Source organism: Sinohyriopsis cumingii, chromosome 1, assembly GCF_028554795.1.
Source record: "Sinohyriopsis cumingii isolate HCF-2022 chromosome 1, ASM2855479v2, whole genome shotgun sequence".
NCBI classification, from domain to species: domain Eukaryota; kingdom Metazoa; phylum Mollusca; class Bivalvia; order Unionida; family Unionidae; genus Sinohyriopsis; species Sinohyriopsis cumingii.
In genome coordinates, this window is record NC_142961.1 from 49305280 (window position 1) to 49327067 (window position 21788).

Below are 21788 nucleotides of genomic sequence, written 5' to 3' on the forward strand. Positions count from 1 at the left end.
GCCTCTCTCCAATGATGATGATCTTCTGAGGCTTGTTTCTTGAGTTTTCATCCCACACATTTTGCCAAGTATAGGGAATGTAACAACAAAGCAGCCAACAGCACAGAATGTGGTATAAAACGTTTAAAAACAAATATGTGCCTCTAATATTCAAGATATTAGGTTTTCAAATTGGAAGATTTCTGAAACTCTCAGTTTAGAAAACTAATTTCAAAATATCAAGTTCAGACATTTTAATGCAATGAATTGGGAGAAGACATAGAAAGTAGTGGAAAGGAGTTATTGTAATTGTGACAAGAGTTGTCAGGCATTGAAAGATATGAGCTAGCCCTCATAAAAGTGACACAAATGTTAGAATGGACAGCAGAGAGTGATTGAAATGGCCATATACAAAGGAAAAAGGGTACAAAATTAAAATGTTAGTTACATAGTTGCACAGGTTTATTGTTGTTTTTTTCTGTCTGAGGCTTTGTACCTGTCTTTCCAAGAATATCCATAGCTCGGCTTGTCATCAGCTGGGTAGCTGGTTGTAAGGAAGATGTGCTCCATTTAAAGACTTCGGGCACATTGCTCCCTTGCTTCATATTTGGGGCTGCTGCAACACCATCATAAGGGTTTGTAAATGCAATTTTTATGTAATGAACAAGGAATGGGCATTGAAAGCACTGGAATGAGGGTTATGCTCAATGTGACTAGAGCTATCGGATGTTCAAAAAGCATGTGGTGGCCCTCAAATGAAATAAATGTAAGAACATAGCATTAATGGCTATATGGTGTGTTGATTAAAGTATCTTTTCAAGAAATAAATTTCTGAATTCCACACAAAGTTTATAGAAAGATAAACCCCTTCAATAAAATGTAAACATTCACTACAAAATAAAAGATCAAACGTAAAGGTGTTAAATTCTGCAAATGGTGAGTGTGTGTGTGTGTGTGTGTGTGTGTGTATATATATATATATATATATATATATATAAAATCCTTCATATACTGCATCAACAAATTTGCTTTGTAAACTGTATTCCCTCAACAAGTTCATGACTTTCTCTGGTGGCACATCATAACATTCCATATAAGAGTTGACATTAAAAGAATCATGCCAACAAGGAAAGCAATAAGCATGATAAGGTATTCCACTGTGAGTACACACTGCCAAGTATATACACAAGCTGAGATTCAATCTGCAGCAGAAGTGAACAAGTTTGGTATATGTATCCACATATCCTCATTGAAACTGTCACAATACCATTTTGCCTCTGCAATTTCTTCCCTCTGAAGGATGCCTCTCTCCAATGATGATGATCTTCTAAAGCTTGTTTCTTCAGTTTTCATCCCCACATTTTGCCAAGTACAGGGAATGTAACAACAAAGCAGCCAACAGCACAGAATATGGTATAAAACGTTTAAAAATAAATCATGTGCCTATAATATTCAAGATATTAGGTTTTCAAATTTGAAGATTTCTGAAACTTTCAGTTTAGAAAACTAATTTCAAAATATCAAGGATTCATCAATGGTTTCAGTGTAAGATCAGACATTTTTAAGTAATGAATTTGGAGAAGACAGAGAAAATTGTGGAAAGGATTTATTCTAAATGTTACAGGAGTTGTCTGACACTGAAAGATATGAGCTAGTCCTCATAAATAGGACATAAATATAAGAACTGATACAGATAGGAAAACTAAATGCCCCAAATGCAAATCAATACAAACATGAAACTATAACATTATCTGCACAGTTATATTCCGATTTGTCTGAGGAATTCTACCCATATATCCTAGGATCTCCGTACATCTGAAGCTCTGCAGCTGCATCAAAGGAAATAAACTCTCTTTTACAGCTTCAGATACAAAGCTTCCTTACTTCATGTTTGGGGCAGCTGCAACTCCATCGAGGTTGTCAATGTTAATTTTTATTTAGTTAATGTGTGTGTTTGTGTGTGTATTATTGTATGTTTTAACAGCACAATAATGGACAATTTACAGCTATAAGGTGCATATCAAAGTTCCAGAAATAAAAACAAAATTCCACACAATTTTTCTTTTTAGAAAGATAAACTAATTCAAAGAAATGTAAACATAATCTAAAAGGTAAAAAAAAAAGAGGTAAAGATGCTAAATTCTTACATATAGCAATCAATTACTTATCAAAATCTGCTCTACAAACTGTATTGCCTCAAAATGTTAAAGACTTTCTCTGGTGGCACATCATAATGTTTGATAAATGGGTTCACATATAAACATCTCTAAAGTGGGAGGAAAACAACATGCATGTACTTTTAGTTCACAATACAAGTATGCACACCCTACAGGAGATAGGAAAGAATTAGGTATTTGTATGCTCAGTCCAACAGGCACAATAAAAACGTACACCTCTGTGATTTCTATTCTATGAACGATGTCATTCTCCAATGACAAGTTTGAGCTTTAGAAGCTCATTTCTGGAGTTTTCATTCCACACATTTTGCCAAGTTTAGAAAACGTACAGATCTGTATATATTTTAAGTCCAATATGGATTCTTCCAGTCAGAACAGGTGAAAACAGGGCATACTTTCTTTGCCTTTACATTACCGCTACTACCAACAAGACAGGGCAGCCAACAGTAAAAAATGATAGTACAGAGTCTATGAATAAATGATTTTCATACATTATCTGAAATATTAGCAGGATGTCCCGCTTAAGGTTTTCATAGGCTTTCAGTGTGGAAAAGGAAATTTGAAATGGTATTAATGCAAGGTCAAAGATTTTGTAATGAAATAAGAAACAGAAAATACTGGAGAGGGAGTCACTCTGAATGTGACAAGATAAATCAAATATTGAAAGATATGAGATAGCCCTCATCAATGTGACACACACATAAAAAAAGACAAGAGAAATCAAAATTCCCCACATACAAGATCAATTAGGTACAAAACAAAAAGTAATAGTTGCATAGTTATACTGCTTTTTGTCTGGGGATTCTGTACCTGTCTTTCCTGAGATATCCATAACTCGGCCTTTTCTCAGCTGGGTAGCTGGTTGTAAGGAAGATGTATTCCATTTAAAGACTTTGGGCACATTACTCCCTTGATTCGTGTTTGGAACAGCTGCAACACCACCAAAGGGGTCTGTGAATATCATTTTTATGTGGTGAACAGGAGACAGAGGATGTACTGGAAATGTTACACGAGTTTTCAAATATTCAAAATAACCATGAGCTGGCCCTCATAAAAGTGACATAAATGTAAGAATGGAGAACCAAATGCTCCAAATGCAAAAACAATGTGATATGGAACAAAATATTAGCTGCTTAATTCTACTCTAATTAGTTGGACGAATTCTACACATCTTTCCTAGGATCGCCATGGCACTGCCTGTCTTCAGCTACACAGCCAAATGAAAGGGAGATGTTCCCCCTTTAAAGGCTTCACACACAATGCTACCTTGCTTCATGATAGGGCAGCTACAACACTACCTAACAAGTCTGTAAATATAATTTTCACTACTATAGTTTAATGGTACAGCAGCATCAACATGGCTATGGTGGCGCTCACCAGATAATATGTACTTTTGAGAGAGTGACGTATGTAAGGTGAAGTAGTTCGCATTTAAAACATGCACAGTGGAGAGAATGTTTGCATACCTCTATGCTACATTAATGTAATGTGGATGATATTTCTTTTGGATATTGTACTTTGGGAAATTTTACATGATTTAAGCACACTGCTAACTAAAATGACTGCTCCCTTGTGTTAAAAAATCAGTCTGAATTAGTCTAAAGTACACTATACATAGCAGCTATTAAAATAGGGAAAATGAATTTTGCCAGACTAGACAATACCAGCTTCTGAAAGTGCAATGAATGAATTACCAAATATATAAAATGTAAAAAAAGTTATCGGCTCTTTTTTATACAATTTACCTATGAAGTTCAGGAAGTGAAAATGACCAAGTAGAGCTAGCACTTTTTTGAAAGGTGCACATTTGAAGTAAGGCCAAGCTGTATACTCTATAACCCATAGTACACCCATCAATCATACACCAAAATAAAGGGAATTAAAGGTTCTTTGCATTATACCTAAGATATACAAGGTCTTTTTTAAATAGCCAGTATAACCAGTGAGGAAAGCCGGGGAAATTCTTTTTCTTTAAAATCCTAACCCTATGCAAAATGCGAAACTGTATAGCGCCACCTATATGATGCTGATTAAAAAGAAATTTATAAAAATAAAGAGAGGATACAATTTTTTTTAAAAACTGTTTCAAAGAAATGTACACATTAAGTACAAGATAAAAGAGAAAAGGTAGATTTACCGCATTTGTAATGGAAAATATGTATTTGTGAGTAATACTGCATGATCTTGTGAATGCAGTATTTGTCTGAAAAACTGAGTTCATATTTTCCTATACATGCACCTTTTATTATATATTCATTTTGTTTTTTCTACCTAATGCTTAGTAATAAAAGAATACACTACAAGAAACAAAGTAACTGAATTTATGCTGTATTCAATAATAAACACACATCCATAGATTCATCAATACACAGTAACAATTTTAATGCACACCCAGTGACCATAAAACTTCATTGCGCACTCAGCATTGATTTTAAAAACTTCTCGTCTTGGTCCACCTATTATTGAAATTTAGTCATATTGTGAATGAATGAACACTGAAACAACATTTCCAGTTGGTCTGGAATGGATGGATTGTGTTTATCCGTTTATCCAACTGAATTTTCTTCTTCTGTTTGTGACGGACTAGATTTTGATTTAAAACTAATCAATTCTGTACAATGTACATGTGATTTGAGGTGTGGACTGGAATTCAACATGTTTTTATGTTTTCTGTTCTGTTATTGTTTGGAATAATAATGTGAAACATTCTTTTAACTGAAATTATCGAAAACATGCTATGGAATATCACATTTGTTATTAAGTGCAATAAGGAGAATGTGATTTCAGTTAGAAATGTAGCTGAAATTACAGTACAATGTCATTGTGTGTATAAAGTTTTGGAATGAATGACATGGTTCATATAATCTAGATTTGCAAAACTAAGAAACTACATTTTGAAGAATTCAAGATGCATAAATCATGGTTCCTGCACTTTTCTAAAGATAAATTTCCAGGTCATTTCCAGGGTTTTTCGAGGATGAAATTTTAGATTATAAAGCACGCGTTTTCTAAATCTAAAGATGTTTCTACCTAAAGACTCTCCAAAACATCAGAATTGATGATCATGGACAAAACCATAAAATGTATCACACGAAAAAAAGTCTGGCTATATTCCTATAAATTGACATGTAAGGTCATTACAATATGCAGAATAAAAATTCTAACTTTATTTTGCTAACCTGCATTACGTTGCAACGTGGAAACAACATAATGAACATAAATTAGTTTTGTTTCCTTTCAAAACTTTAATTCTAAAGAATTCTATATGCATGTTATACAAGGAAAACATTTTATATGACAGTATGAAAAAACAATAAACACAAAGAATTAGAATCTTATCTTGTAATGAAAAAAGTTACCCCTGAATTTATCTGTGCCAATAAAATATAAAAAAAAAGATTTTCAAACAACCTGAACACCTTAAGATGATATGGCTAAAAATCCATCATCTAAAAACGTTTACAAAAGGGCTGATTTACATTTTGACAAAAGACCTGCAAAATCATAATTGCTGTATAAAAAAGGACTCTCTATCCAGTAAAATCAACTAGTCTTCTTGTATTTTGATAAACCAGTCCCCAAACCTGTAATGATACAGGGGCTCATATCATTTTTCAATATATAATACAAGGGATGACAATTTCCCATTTTTCCTGTGTTCTATATCATATCTTAACCCTTTACCTCATACAAACATCTTTGGACGCCTCTACTCCATTCGCATGGAAGCGCCTTTTGACGCCTCTGCAAGATTCGCATAGAAGCGCCTTTTGACGCCTGCTGTAAACATCAGCCATTTTGAGCTAGTTTTCGTAGCGCCACCTTCGGGGAAAATCCCCCTATTACATACTACATTCATTTCTGCGAATGACAATTACGTCAGATCACGTGGTCGCTATTCATGCACTGGTCGATATCTGCTATTTAAAGTAACTGGGTCGTAATCTCCACTCTCCAAAATGGCAGCCGCAGATTTCATTCAGTACGTACGAAGTTTTCACGATTAGAATAACAACCACGAAAGATTCAATAAATTAGGTAAAGGCTCTGATATTAATGTAGGCAGCAATTAGTTTTTATAAATTATCAAATTCAGATGACTTAGTGATATAGACGCACACAAAAACCTTGTAAATTTCGAGTATCGGAAATGGCAGCTACAGTTGGTCACGCGGCCTCACGGACATGACGGTGAACGAGTTCTCTCAAGATTTTGAAACACATAAAAAAAATTCTTCTGTGGAAAATGATTACACAGCTATAACAATCAGACATTACTCTTAAATTTGTCCACATATAATATATGTGTACCAAAAATGTAAAATGGTTAAAATTGTTGTTAAACGTAACATACACTAAATTGCTTAACAGTTCACAGGCAGGATTTCATTCAGTACTTACGAAGTTTTCACGAGTAGAATCACAACCACGAAAGATTCAGTAACTAAGGTAAAGGCTCTGATATTTATTTAAGCAGCAATTAGTTTTTATTGATTATCAAATTCAGATGACTTAGTGATGTAGACGCAGACGAAAAACATGTAAATTTCGAGTATGGGAAATGGCAGCTACGGTCGGTCACGCGGCCTCACGGACATGATGGTGAACGAGTTCTCTCAAGACTTTGAAGCACATAGAATATTCTTCCGTGAAAAATAAGTACACAGCTATAACAATCGGACTTTACTCTTCAATTTTTCCATATATAATAGATGTCTACCTAAAACGTAAAATGGTTAAAACTGCTGTTAAACGTAACACCACTACATTGCTGAACAATTCACAGGCATGCCTATGCGGATGCGGTCTGCTAGGTAACAGGTGTTCTATTTATAGCGTGCTGCACTTTGTCATTATGCTCTATGAGGTAAAGGGTTAAACCAATGTTTCAAGCTCTATATCACTATGTAACAGTATCGCAAAGTTCAGCTCAGAGATTCAACATTGTGAACAACAAATTTGGCTCAAAAGAAACAACAGTCTGTTTTCTAATCTGGGTTTCCTCCACATATTCCCATCCCATTTTTCACATTTGGACCTTTAGGTTGGTATGTGGGATCAGAGAAATTGCATATAAAAAATTTTGAATCTGCTGTCACCAAGCAGTAGCGACATATGGTACTCACTTAATAGTGGGCCTAACAAATTTAAACAATGTTATGTCGACTCATCCCTGCATGAAATCGTTGGGAATCAATTTATTTTCTCAGAAATGACAAGTATTAAAATTGTTGTGTCTTTAATCCACTGACAGACCAGAAGAAAATACAACATAGATGAAACCTGTCCTGATATTCGCCATTTGTACAACTAGTCACAGGACTTCACAAATCTCAAACAACAACATCAGAAGTTCAATAGTCACGTGATATCAACAACAAACTCCTTTCTAAGATCGTTATACAAATATTTAATTAATATTAAGTGAAAGTCAGATACCTTTTGTAAAAACCAAAAAGAACACATAATTCTCAACATATTTATTTTAAGAACAAAAAGAAACCTGTCGCTATTGCATAAATCTGGCCAGTCAGATTCATCAGAGAGCACATGTTGTGGTAGTCACAAGATACAACATTTGTTCTTGGAAAAAATATAGTGAATTTTGGTCTCTTTCATTTATCTATTTTCATAACAACCAGTATACGACTTTCATCTAATATTATTTTTTCTACATTTGAAATGGGTTATTTTTGGCATGATGTGACTACTGGATCTATGAGGTCATGAACATGTGGGTTGTTAATTTTGTGTTCTCGTGTGACTACCAATGCAAATCAGGAGTACCAGGTCAAATTTCATCAACACTGTAGTTTTTCATTTTGTCTTTCAGTAGATAACGATTTTAATGCTCACAATTTCTGAGAGAAAAAAATCATTTTCATATCGATTTTGCGCAGGTATGTCTTGATTTAAGAATGTTTAAGTTTGCTAGGCTATCTGGTACGCGACTGATTTGCCGCCACCATGTTGGCCTCTTGTGATGCTAGACTGGTTTTAACATCTATGTAAGAAAAGATACGCATATCGAGCTGTCTGTGGAAACAAAATGTCTTAATGAATCTAATCCACTAAGCATTGGGATTGACTCAACAAATACGGTTATGGCTAGCACCCAAATGATCCATACTACAACCTCCGAATATTCTGATCAGAACTCGTTAAATATGCTCATGACCAGTTACGTTACAAGTAAATCACATAACTGTTTTGGACATCAAGTGGTGGTGGAAAACTCCCAGGTTTTCCCAGAGTTTCTTCAATATTTAAAATATTCAAGAACTTTTCACAGTTGGGAAAAGCATTATAATTACTCCAGACATTTTTCTGATTTCCTGGAGGCATAAGAACCCTGATAAATGTATGTATATTTGTTGCCATTCTTACTACCAGCTAAAGACAGTATGTTTATGCCTCGTCACCTGCATGCTCACTATTGGAAGGACCCCAGCTATGACCTGTATCACTTCTATCACTAGCCTAACATTGTATCAAAATAGTTAAACAGGGAAAATTGCAGAGCAGCTGTTGAGTGACACTCCTTTTAGCAAGTGGAAATAATACTTTTTCGTCATCTTGGCTTACTGGCTCTAATGCACTAAGTTTCCTACCAAAATCTTTAGTTGCATTTTTTTCCCCCTCAAATTTGGTGTTTTGACCCAACGTGTAAAATGTGACATCCTTTGACCGAAATATGCTTGTATATGCTATTTTTATAGACCCAAGAGAGTACCAGTCATAGTCTGCACCATTCTGTTTGCTAGAAGTTATATTTCTCCTAAATAACTGTTTAAATGAGCAGAATGGTACTTTCAATTACTGCATCTATCATGCTTGTTGCTGACATTGCAAATATCAAATTCATTCATTTGCTTGTTTGAAAGTTTTGTTGGTGACTCTGAGAATTCATCCACATTATTCATTTATCATCTCTACTTTCAAATGGACAAAATAGCTTTTTTAGTTCATTCACAAACAAATCTAATCAACCAAAACAATAAAGTGTCTATGACAGGAGTGTACATGGTTTGTTTACAAATCAGTTATCAGTGTAACCCTTAGGGGTGAAACACTGAGTCAAAAATCCCTTTGGTGTCAGAACTGGGGAAGAGACTGAGGAAAAACAAACTTTGGCCTCAAAAATGTCGGTCACATTAAATTTTTGGGGTCCCTGAGCACAAACGAGGGTAATGGGAAACACTGGTTCCTAACACACAATATTGTTTTTAGACATAAGTTGTGCAGTATGAAGCCATACAGTATGGAAAAATACTGCATGATTCTGACACTTTAAAGTTAACAGAAAAAAATGACCCTATATATTCAAATACCAAGTTAGTCATTTTTCTGCATAAACTACATTTCCTTAACAAGTCCAAGACTGTCTCTGGTGGTACATCATAAAGTTCCTTAACATGAAAAAATGTTTCTTCACTGGGAGGAAGGCAATAAGCATCAAAAAAATGTATTCCACTGCTAGTTCACATTACTTCTGGAGTCAGGTGTATGCATCTTATACACAAATGGCACAATACCAACTGCAATTTGTTCTATATGAAGATTATCAATCTCCAACGAGTTCAATATTCTGCAGCTTGTAAAGTTTTTATTCCATCCATTCTGTCAAGTATCTGGACTCTGCCAACTGACAGAATACTGAAATCTGTATATGGAATCTTCTAGTCAGAAACAGATGACAATAGAGCAGATCTGGCTGTTTTCTCTGTATTTTCATTACCACTACTACCAACTTGAGAATGCAGCCAACAGTACAGAATGCTGTTCACAAACTATTTGTACAAATCACGTTTCGAAAGTATTCAAAATATTGACTAGTTATCCAACTGAAGGAAATCTGAAAAGTTTGCTTCAAAATCTTTCAATCAAAGTTCAAAGATTTTGTTATGTAATGAAACAGGAGACATAGTACTGGAAAAGGAGTGGTTCTGAAGAGATAGCAAATATTGGAAGATATGAGCTAGCCCTAAAAAAAAAAAGCAACACAAATTTAAGATTCGACAGATATGAAAAACCAATATGCCGTCTATAGAAAAGTAATCGGGTTCAAAATCTTTGTCTGACGATTCATACCTGTCTTTCCAAAGATATCCTTAACTCGGCCTGTCATCAGCTGGGTAGCTGGTTGCAAGGGAGATGTGCTCCATTTAAAGACTTCGGGCACATTGCTCCCTTGCTTCATGTTTGAGGCAGATCCATCACCATCAAACGGGTCTGTTAATTTTTAAGTAGTGAACAGGAACAGTGAAAAAATAAAAAGAAAGGAAAGAATGGATACATATAGGAAAACAAAATGACCTCAATACAATAACATGAAATCAACACAGAAACTTTAGGAATATGAACTCTTTTAAAGAAATGCAAACATATAATAAAAAGTAAAATAGTGAAGGTAGAGATGTTAAATTCTGTAAAACATATATAAAATAAAGAATGATAAAAGAGATATAGAGGTCTTCAAATAATGGGTCATAATTTGTTGTATAAATGGATTCCCCCTCCAAAAGTCAAAGACCAGAGTTCTCATGAACAAAATGTTTCACAGAGAGAAATCCAATACAATCAACAAGAATGCATTCCAATGTTAGTTCAAGGTGGCAAGGTATGCAACTCTGTTGGGATTCACCTTTCAGGATGTATGCACAAGTTAGGTATACATATCCTGTACACAACTGACACAATACCAAATCACCTCTGTGATTTGCTCCATAGGAAGGATGCCCTCTGCAATCAAGATTTTGATGTTCCAAGGAATGTTTCTGGAGCTTTCATTCTACATATACTGCCATGTCTCTAGAACAAGCCAATTATATAATAAGTCGGTACATGCAATCTTCCATTCAGAAACACATGATTGAAGGGTGACTCTGGCTACCTGTCTGTTTTTCCATTGCCCCATATAACTTGATAAAGCTGTCAACAGTACAGAATACTTTTCAGATTCTATAAGCAAATCAGGCTTCTAAAGAATTGAGATGTTAGTAGGTTGTCATATTTAAAGTTTCTGAAATGCTTTCAACGTTGAAAAAGAAATATGAAGAAACCTGCAGGTTTATTCAAAGCTTTCAGGGTAGGTCACAGTTTATATATAATGAAAAAGGAGATATAGTACTGAAAAGGGGAGTTTGCTATCAAATACTGAAATGGAATCAACAAGTCCTCATGAAAGTGATATAAATGCAAGAATCGAAAGAAAAAAGAAATCAAAATGAACCATTTACAAAAGAAACAGAATAAAAACTAAAATATTATGTACACAGTGGAATTATTTTTTGTCTAAAGATTTGTATACCTGTGTTTAGAATATCCATGAAACTGGTAGTCTTCAGCTCACTAGCTGGTTGTAAGGGATGTAATGGAGATGAATTCCATTTAAAGACTTCAAGCACATTACTCCCTTGCTTCAATTCTGGGACAGCTGCAACACCATCAAATGGGTTTGTCAATGCAATTTTATGTAATAAAAAGGAGACAAAGAAGGTACTGGAAGGATAGTTATGCTCAATGTGACAAGAGTTACCATATATTTAAAAAAGCATGAGCTAGCCCTCTTAAAACTCTCCTAAATGTAAAATGGATACATACAAGACAAAATGCCAGAAATGCAAAACCAATGCAATAAGGAACTTAAATATTAACTGTACAGTTGTACTCTTTTTGTGTTGGAGGATTTCTACCCATATTTTCTAGAATCTCCATGGCACAGCCTTTCTTTAGCTGGGCAGCCGACTGAAAGGTACTTGTACTCCCTTCATTAACTTCATACATAATGCTCCTTTCCTTCAAGTTTGGGGCAGCTACAACACCATCAAATGAATGTGTGAATATCATTGCCACTTTGTTAATATATGTTATTTTATTGTTAGGCTTTAATGCCATTTTTCAGTGTACAATCGGGTATACATGGCAGCCAATATAGCTGGTGGAGATCCACTTACCAATGGGAAGCTCCTGGCAAGCACTCTCACATACCAAACCCATACTGGCCAAGCCCATAAAAAATAAATATTAAATCCTTCAATCACTGGGTCTAAATTTCCTGTATAAACTGTATTCTCCTAAAAAAAAGTCTAAGATTGTCTCTGTTGGTACATCATACAAATTGTCTCTGGTGGTACATCATAAATTTCCTTAACTGAGTTCAGACGAGAGAAAAAAAAACATTTCTTCACAGAGATGAAGGCAATACACATCATTTGAATGTGTTCCACTGCAAGTTCACATTACCAAAGTATGCACACCCATCAAGAGTCAGGTGTATGTATCCTATACACAAATGGCACAAAACCACTTCATGTGTACATTTTGTTCCATGTCAAGAATGCCAGTCTTCAACGAAATTGATCTTCTGCAACTTGTAAAGTTTTTATTCCATACATCTTGTCAAGTATCTGGACACTGCCAACTGACAGAATATTGAAATCTGTATATGGAATCTTCCAGTCAGAAACAGATGACAACAGAGCAGATCTGGCTGTTTTCTCTGTATTTTCATTACCACTACTACCAACTAGAGAAGGCAGCCAAAAGTACAGAATGATTTTACAAATTCTATGAACAAGTCATGGGCCAAAATTATTCTTAAAATACTGACTGGTAGTTAAATTGAATGAAATTAGAAATGTTTCCTTCACAAGCTTTCAGTGCAACTTCAAAGATTTTATTATGTAAAGAAATAGGAAACATAGTACTGGAAAAGGATTGATTTGAATATGTCAAGAGATAGCAAATATTGAAAGATATGAGCTAGCCCTAAAAAAAGTGACACAAATTTAAGATTAGACAGATATAAGAAATCCAAATGCCCTCTACAGAAAAGCAATCAGTTTCAAAACTTTTGTCTGACAATTTGTACCTGTCTTTCCAAAGATATCCTTAACTCGGCCTGTCATCAGCTGGTTAGCTGGTTGTAAGGGAGATGTGCTCCATTTAAAGACTTCGGGCACATTGCTCCCTTGCTTCATGTTTGAGGCAGATCCATCACCATCAAACGGGTCTGTTAATTTTTAAGTAGTGAACAGGAACAGTGAAAAAATAGATAAAAATGAAGAATGGATACATATAAGAAAACAAAATGACCCAAATACAATAGGAAGAAATCAACACAGAAATTTTAGGAAGATGAGCTATTAAAAAAATGCAAACATATAATTTAATGTACAAAAGTGGAAGTAGAGATGCTAATTCTGTTAAACATATATAAAATAAAGAATGATAAAAGAGATATAGAGGTCTTCAAATAATGGGTTGTAATTTATTGTATAAATGGAATTCCCTCTCCAAAAGTCAAACACCCGAGTTCTCATGAGCAAAATGTTTCAGAAAGAGAAATCCAATACAATCAACAAGAATGCATTCCAATAGTTAGTTCAAGGTGGCAAGGTATGCAACTCTGTTGGGATTCGCCTTCAGGATGTATGCACAAGTTAGGTATACATATCCTGTACACAACTGACACAATACCAAATCACCTTTATGATCTGCTCCATAGGAAGGATGCCCTCTGCAATGAAGATTTTGATGTTCCAAGGAATGTTTCTGGAGCTTTCATTCTACATATACTGCCATGTCTCTAGAACATGCCAATTATATAATAAGTCTGTACATTCAATCTTCCATTCAGAAACACATGACTGAAGGGTAACAAAGGCTACATGTCTGCTTTTCCATTGCCCCTAATAACAACATGATAAGGATGTCAACAGTACAGAATACTTTTCAGATTCTTATACGCAAATCAGGTTTCTAAAGAATTGAGATGTTAGTAGGTTGTCAAATTTAAGGTTTCTGAAATGCTTTCAGTGCTGAAAAAGAAAAATGAAGAAATCTGCAGGTTTATCAAAGCTTTCAGAGTAGATCAGAGTTTACATGTAATGAACAAAGAGATATAGTACTGAAAAGGGGGGTTTGCTATCAAGTTCTGAAATGGAGTCAGCAAGTCCTCATGAAAGTAACATAAATTCAAGAATGGACAGAAAGAAGAAATCAAAATGAACCATTTACAAAAGAAACAGAATAAAAACTAAAATATTACGTACACAGTGGAATTATTTTTTGTCTAAAGATTTGTATACCTGTGTTTAGAATATCCATGAAACTGGTAGTCTTCAGCTCACTAGCTGGTTGTAAGGGATGTAATGGAGATGAATTCCATTTAAAGACTTCAAGCACATTACTCCCTTGCTTCAATTTTGGGACAGCTGCAACACCATCAAATGGGTTTGTCAATGCAATTTTATGTAATAAAACGGAGACAAAGAAGGTACTGGAAGGATAGTTATGCTCAATGTGACAAGAGTTACCATATATTTAAAAAAGCATGAGCTAGCCCTCTTAAAACTCTCCTAAATGTAAATTGGATACATACAAAATGCCAGAAATGCAAAACCAATGCAATATGGAACTTAAATATTAACTGCACAGTTGTACTCTTTTTGTGTTGGAGGATTTCTACCCATATTTTCTAGAATCTCCATGGCACAGCCTTTCTTTAGCTGGGCAGCCGACTGAAAGGTACTTGTGCTCCCTTCATTAACTTCATACATAATGCTCCTTTCCTTCAAGTTTGGGGCAGCTATAACACCATCAAACGAATGTGTGAATATCATTGCCATTTTGTTAATATATGCTGTTGTTATTGTTTGGGCTTTAATGCCATTTTTCAGTGCACAATCGGGTATACACGGCAGCCAATATAGCTGGTGGAGATCCACTTACCAATGGGAAGCTCCTGGCAAGCATTTTCACATACCAAACACATATTGGCCAAGCTCATAGACAATAAATATTAAATTCTTCAATCACTGGATTGAAATTTCCTGTATAAACTGTATTCTTCTAAAATAAAGTCTAAGACTGTCTCTGGTGGTACATCATACAAATTGTCTCTGGTGGTACATCACAAATTTCCTTAACTGAGTTCACACAAGAGAAAAAAAACATTTTTTCACAGAGATGAAGGCAATACACATCATTTGAATGTGTTCCACTGCAAGTTCACATTACCAAAGTATGCACACCCATCAAGAGTCAGGTGTATGTATCCTATACACAAATGGCACAATACCACTTCATGTGTACATTTTGTTCCATGTCAAGAATGCCAGTCTCCAACGAAATTGATCTTCTGCAACTTGTAAAGTTTTTATTCCATACATCTTGTCAAGTATCTGGACACTGCCAACTGACAGAATATTGAAATCTGTATATGGAATCTTCCAGTCAGAAACAGATGACAACAGAGCAGATCTGGCTGTTTTCTCTGTATTTTCATTACCACTACTACCAACTAGAAAAGGCAGCCAAAAGTACAGAATGTTTACAAATTCTATGAACAAGTCATGGGCCAAAATTATTCTTAAAATATTGACTGGTAGTTAAAATGAATGGAATTAGAAATGTTTCCTTCACAAGCTTTCAATGCAAGTTCAAAGATGTTATTATGTAAAGAAACAGAAGACATAATACTGGAAAAGGATTGATTTGAATGTCAAGAGATAGCAAATAATAAAAGATATGAGCTAGCCCTCAAAACAGTGACACAAATTTAAGATTAGACAGATATGAAATATGAAAATGTCCTCTATAGAAAAGCAATCGGGTTCAAAATTTTTGTCTGACGATTTGTACCTGTCTTTCCAAAGATATCCTTAACACTGCCATTCCTCAGCTGGGTAGCTGGTTGTAAGGGAGATGTGCTCCATTTAAAGACTTCGGGCACATTGCTCCCTTGCTTCATGTTTGAGGCAGATCCATCACCATCAAACGGGCCTGTTAATTTTTAAGTAGTGGACAGGAAGAGTGAAAAAAAAGAAACAAATGAAAGGATAGATACATACAGGAAAACAAAATGACCCCAATACAATAACAAGAAATCAACACAGAAGTTTTAGGAATATGAACTCTTTTAAAGAAATGCAAACATATAAAAAGTAAAATAGTGATGGTAGAGATGTTAAATTCTGTAAAACATCATATAAAATAAAGAATGATAAAAGATGTATAGAGGTCTTCAAATACTGGGTTATAATTTGTTGTATAAATGGATTCCCCCTCCATAAGTCAAAGACCAGAGTTCTCATGAGCAAAATGTTTCACAGAGAGAAATGCAATACAATCAACAAGAATGTATTCCAATAGTTAGTTCAAGGTGGCAAGGTATGCAACTCGGTTGGGATTCACCTTTCAGGATGTATGCACAAGTTAGGTATACATATCCTGTACACAACTGACACAATACCAAATCACCTCTGTGATTTGCTCCATAGGAAGGATGCCCTCTGCAATCAAGATTTTGATGTTCCAAGGAATGTTTCTGGAGCTTTCATTCCACATATATTGCCATATCTATAGAACATGCCTATTATATAATAAGTCGGTACATGCAATCTTCCATTCAGAAACACATGATTGAAGGGTGACTCTGGCTACCTGTCTGTTTTTCCATTACCCCATATAACTTGATAAGGCTGTCAACAGTACAGAATACTTTTCAGATTCTATAAGCAAATCAGGCTTCTAAAGAATTGAGATGTTAGTAGGTTGTCAAATTTAAGATTTCTGAAAGGCTTACAGTGTTGAAAAAGAAAGCTGTAGAAATCTGCAGGTTTATTCAAAGCTTTCAGGGTAGATCAGAGTTTATATGTAATGAACAAATAGATATAGTACTGAAAAGGGGAGTTTGCTATCAAATACTGAAATGGAATCAGCAAGTCCTCATGAAAGTGACATAAATGCAAGAATCGAAAGAAGAAAGAAATCAAAATGAACCATTTACAAAAGAAACAGAATAAAAACTAAAATATTATGTACACAGTGGAATTATTTTTTGTCTAAAGATTTGTATACCTGTGTTTAGAATATCCATGAAACTGGTAGTCTTCAGCTCACTAGCTGGTTGTAAGAGATGTAATGGAGATGAATTCCATTTAAAGACTTCAAGCACATTACTCCCTTGCTTCAATTCTGGGACAGCTGCAACACCATCAAATGGGTTTGTCAATGCAATTTTATGTAATAAAACGGAGACAAAGAAGGTACTGGAAGGATAGTTATGCTCAATGTGACAAGAGTTACCATATATTTAAAAAAGCATATGCTAGCCCTCATAAAACTCGCCTAAATGTGAAAATGGATATATACAAAATGCCAGAGATGCAAAAGCAATACAATAAGGAACTTTAATATTTGCTGCATAGTTGTACTCTTTTTTGTTGGAGGATTTCTACCCATATTTTCTAGAATCTCCATGGCACAGCCTTTCTTTAGCTGGGCAGCTGACTGAAAGGTACTTGTGTCACCTTCATTAACTGCATACATAATGATCCTTTCCTTCAAGTCTGGGGCAGCTTCAACACCATCAAACGAATGTGTAAATATAACTGTAAGTTTGTTAAGATATGTTGTTATTATTTGGGCTTTAATGCCATATTTCAGTGCACAATCGGGTATACATGGCAGCCAATATAGTTGGTGGAGATCCACTTACCAATGAGAAGCTACTGGCAAGCACTCTCACATACCACAGCTATATTGGTCAAGCTCGAAAATAATAAATATTAAATTCTTCAAACAGTCGTGGAAAATTTGCTGTATAAACTGATTTCTCCTAAAATAAAGCCCAAATTTGACTCTGGTGGTACATTATAAAGTTCCTTAACCGAGTTCACATGAGTAAAAAAACAACATTTCTTCACAGGGAGGAAGGCAATACACATCATTTGAATGTGTTCCACTGCAAGTTCACATTACCAAAGTATGCACACCCATCAAGAGTCAGGTGTATGTATCCTATACACAAATGGCACAAAACCACTTCATGTCTGCATTTTGTTCCATGTCAAGAATGCCAGTCTCCAACGAAATTGATCTTCTGCAACTTGTAAAGTTTTTATTCCATACATCTTGTCAAGTATCTGGACACTGCCAACTGATAGAATATTGAAATCTGTATATGGAATCTTCCAGTCAGAAACAGATGACAACAGAGCAGATCTGGCTGTTTTCTCTGTATTTTCATTACCACTACTACCAACTAGAGAAGGCAGCCAAAGGTACAGAATGCTGTTTACAAATTCTATGAATAACTCATGTGCCAAAATTATTCTTAAAATATTGATTGGTAGTTAAACTGAATGAAATTAGAAATGTTTCCTTCACAAGCTTTCAATGCAAGTTCAAAGATTTTATTATCTAAAGAAATAGGAAACACAGTACTGGAAAAAGATTGATTTGAATATGTCAATTGATAGTATATATTGAAAGATATGAGCTAGCCCTCAAAAAAGTGACACAAGTGTAAGATTGGACAGATATGAGAAATCAAAATGCCCTCTACAGAAAAGCAACCGGGTTCAAAGTCTTTGTCTGACGATTTGTACCTGTCTTTCCAAAGATATCCTTAACTCGGCCTGTCATCAGCTGGTTAGCTGGTTGTAAGGGAGATGTGCTCCATTTAAAGACTTCGGGCACATTGCTCCCTTGCTTCATGTTTGAGCCAGATCCACTACCATCAAATGGGCCTGTTAATATAAGTTTTAAGTAGTGAACAGGAAGAATGAAAAAAGAGAAACAACTGAAAGAATGAAAAAAGAGAAACAATTGAAAGAATGAATACATATAGGAAAACAAAATGACCCAAACATAATAGCAAGAAATCAACACAGAAACTTTAGGAAGATGAACTTTTAAAGAAATGCAAACATATAATAAAAAGTAAAAAAGTGAAATCAGAGATGCTAAATTCTGTAAAACATAAATAAAATAAAGAATGATAAAAGAGATATAGAGGTCTTCAAATACTGGGTTATAATTTGTTGTATAAATGGAATTCCCTCTCCAAAAGTCAAACACCTGAGTTCTCATGAGCAAAATGTTGCAGAGAAAGAAATGCAATACAATCAAAAAGAATGCAATCAAATGTTAGTTCAAGGTGGGAAGGTATGCAACTGGGCTGGGATTCACCTTTCAGGCTGTATGCACAAGTTAGGTATACATATCCTGTACACAGCTCACAAAATACAAAATCACCTCTGTGATATTTCCTCCAAGGGAAGGATGCCCTCTGCAATGAAGATTTTGATGTTCCAAGGAATGTTTCTGGAGCTTTCATTCTACATATAATGCCATGTCTATAGAACATGCCAATTATATAATAAGTCGGTATATGCAATCTTCCATTCAGAAACACATGACTGAAGGGTAACTCAGGCTACATGTCTGCTTTTCCATTGCCCCTAATAACAACTTCTTTTAGGGGTGCAGGGAGGCAAAGGTCCCCAGCCGAAAACACATTTTACACTCATAAAAAACTGCTCCTAGTGCAACTTATGAACATAAAATAAACCAAAATAATCATCTGAAAAACTAACAAACTAACCAAAAATGTTTAACTTGACTTAAATAATTTTACAATATTTATAGTCACATGAATTTGTTCTCCAATACTATTGATGCTGAAGCTATTTCATGTGCATGTCAGTACTCACATCGTAATCAAAATAATTTCTCAATTTTTGCAGCAAATGTATTATACTTCTCTCTTTTCATAACAAATCTAGAAGTTAAACACCCAAGTACATCAACTGTATACAAATAATCTCATACATTCACTTGTCATTTTCTCCAATGGACACAACCTTTTGATATGCCAGTCTAAATCTTTTTGCAGCTTTGGCAAAGATTTCATTAGCCTTCCTTTTCGTAACCACTGACTTTTTGGCTCAAAGTGCAATCGTTTCTTTTCCTTCTCAATGAGATCCTTTTTCCTTTCAAGCAGGTGCTTGTATTGGCAACACGCAATGTGTATATTCTGACAAAGGGTTACATCTGTTCTCTCATGCAAGAACTCTTTCTTCTTATGGTAATTAATTGCACATTTTCCAGATGCCTTCTGAGCTTCAATTTTTCCATATGCAGCTTCTTTTGTAGGTGCTCTTCCAAACTTACCAATGGGAAGTTACTGGGAAGCATTCTCACATAGCATACCCATATTGGCCAAGCTCGAAAATAATAAATATTAAATCCTTCAAACTCTGGGTCAAAATTTGCTGCATAAAACTGTATTCTCCTTTAAAAAAAAGGCCCAAGATTGTCTCTGGTGGTACATCATAAAGTTCCTTTACTGAATTCACATAAAAAAAACACGCCTCATCACAGAGAAGAAGGCAATACACATCATAAGAATGTGTCCCACTGCTAGTTCACAGTACCAAAGTATGCACATCCCTCAGAAGAAATGAAGGAGTCAGGTATGTATCCTATTTGAAATTGGCACAACAGCACATTGTGTCTAAAGAATACCGCTCTCCAATGAAATCAATATTCTGCAGCTTGTTTGTACAGTTTTCATTTTACATGTTTTGCCAAGTATACAGAACCTGCAGATTTATATAATGCTTACCAGAAAATCTGTATACGGAATCTTTTAGTCAGAAATGGATGACATCAGAGCATTTCTGGCTGTTTTCTCTGTACTTGCATTACCACTACTACCAACTAGAAAAAGCAGCCAACAGTACAAATTGCATGAACAAGTCAGGTCCCAACATTATTCTAGCTACTGACTGGTTGTCAAATTTAAGGACATTTTGGAAAGTTTTCTTCCTAATCTTTCAGAGACAGTTTGAAGATTTTGTTATGTAATGAAACAGGAGGAGACAGTACTGGAAAAGGAGTCATTCTTAATCTGTCAAGAAGTAGTAAATATTGAAAGATATGAGCTAATGCTCATAAAAGTGACATAAATGTTAAAATGGACAGATCAAAAAGCCCCTTATACAAATGAAACAGGCTCACAACTAAAATATTAGCTACACAGTTAAATGTTTTTCTGTCTGAAGCTTTGTACCTGTCTTTCCCAGGATTTCCTTAACACTGCCATTCCTCAGCTGGGTAGCTGGCTGTAAGGGACATGTGCTCCATTTAAAGACTTCGTGCACATTGCTCCCTTTCTTCATGTTTCGGGAAACACCATGATATGGGTCTGTTGATATCACTTTTATGTGATGAACTAAGAGGAGACATAAAGAGCATGGGAAAGCAAGTTATGCAGGTGACAAGAGATTTCAAATACTATCAGCATGAACTTGCCCTCAAAAAAGTTATATGAATCAACACATATAGGAAAACAAAATGTCCCAAATGCAAAAGTCAGAAATCCACACAGAATTTTTAGGAGATAAACTCTTCCCAAGAAAAATAAACATGAAGCACAAAGTAAAAGAGCCAAAGATGTTAAATTCTGTAATATATATATATATATGAAATATATATATGAAAGTTTTTGCAAGACTTTCAGTGTTGAAATTAAAAAAAATTAAGATATTTGTGGGATTTTAAAGTTGTAGGAAGAAAAATAGAACATCCTGAACACAGGGATTTTGCTACCAAATACTGAAAAGATACAAGTTAGCAATGATACAAGAAACATAAACGAAAGAATGGATATATCCAAAAAATCAAACTGTTCCTGTATGAATTTAACACATTAGATCCATAGTTAAACCGTCATTATTCTGTGGATTTGTAACCATGTTTACATGGTTATGAATGTGCCTACTTTCAGAGCCTCAGCACCATGCTCTCCTTTTGAGACCAGAGTAACTGCAACATCAT

The 21788-nt window shown here is 35.0% G+C and overlaps 1 protein-coding gene across 14 annotated transcripts in view; it reads right to left on the reverse strand.

Annotated features, from left to right (window-relative positions):
* Positions 1 to 21788, reverse strand: part of LOC149806838 (uncharacterized) — a 141463-nt gene that overhangs the window by 65462 nt on the left and 54213 nt on the right. For 9 of the 14 annotated variants that reach the window (XM_089958342.1, XM_089958372.1, XM_089958380.1 and 6 more), the window contains exons 15-24: positions 21022 to 21183; positions 18554 to 18694; positions 17022 to 17147; positions 15804 to 15944; positions 14249 to 14374; positions 13030 to 13170; positions 11467 to 11592; positions 10248 to 10388; positions 2967 to 3107; positions 476 to 595 (exon numbers count right to left, since the gene is read on the reverse strand). In XM_089958342.1, coding sequence (XP_089814468.1) covers positions 476 to 595; positions 2967 to 3107; positions 10248 to 10388; positions 11467 to 11592; positions 13030 to 13170; positions 14249 to 14374; positions 15804 to 15944; positions 17022 to 17147; positions 18554 to 18694; positions 21022 to 21183 — 1365 coding nt within the window. The remainder of the gene's footprint in view (positions 1 to 475; positions 596 to 2966; positions 3108 to 10247; positions 10389 to 11466; positions 11593 to 13029; positions 13171 to 14248; positions 14375 to 15803; positions 15945 to 17021; positions 17148 to 18553; positions 18695 to 21021; positions 21184 to 21788) is intronic. The other 5 variants (XM_089958346.1, XM_089958393.1, XM_089958386.1 and 2 more) reach the window with 5 other exon arrangements.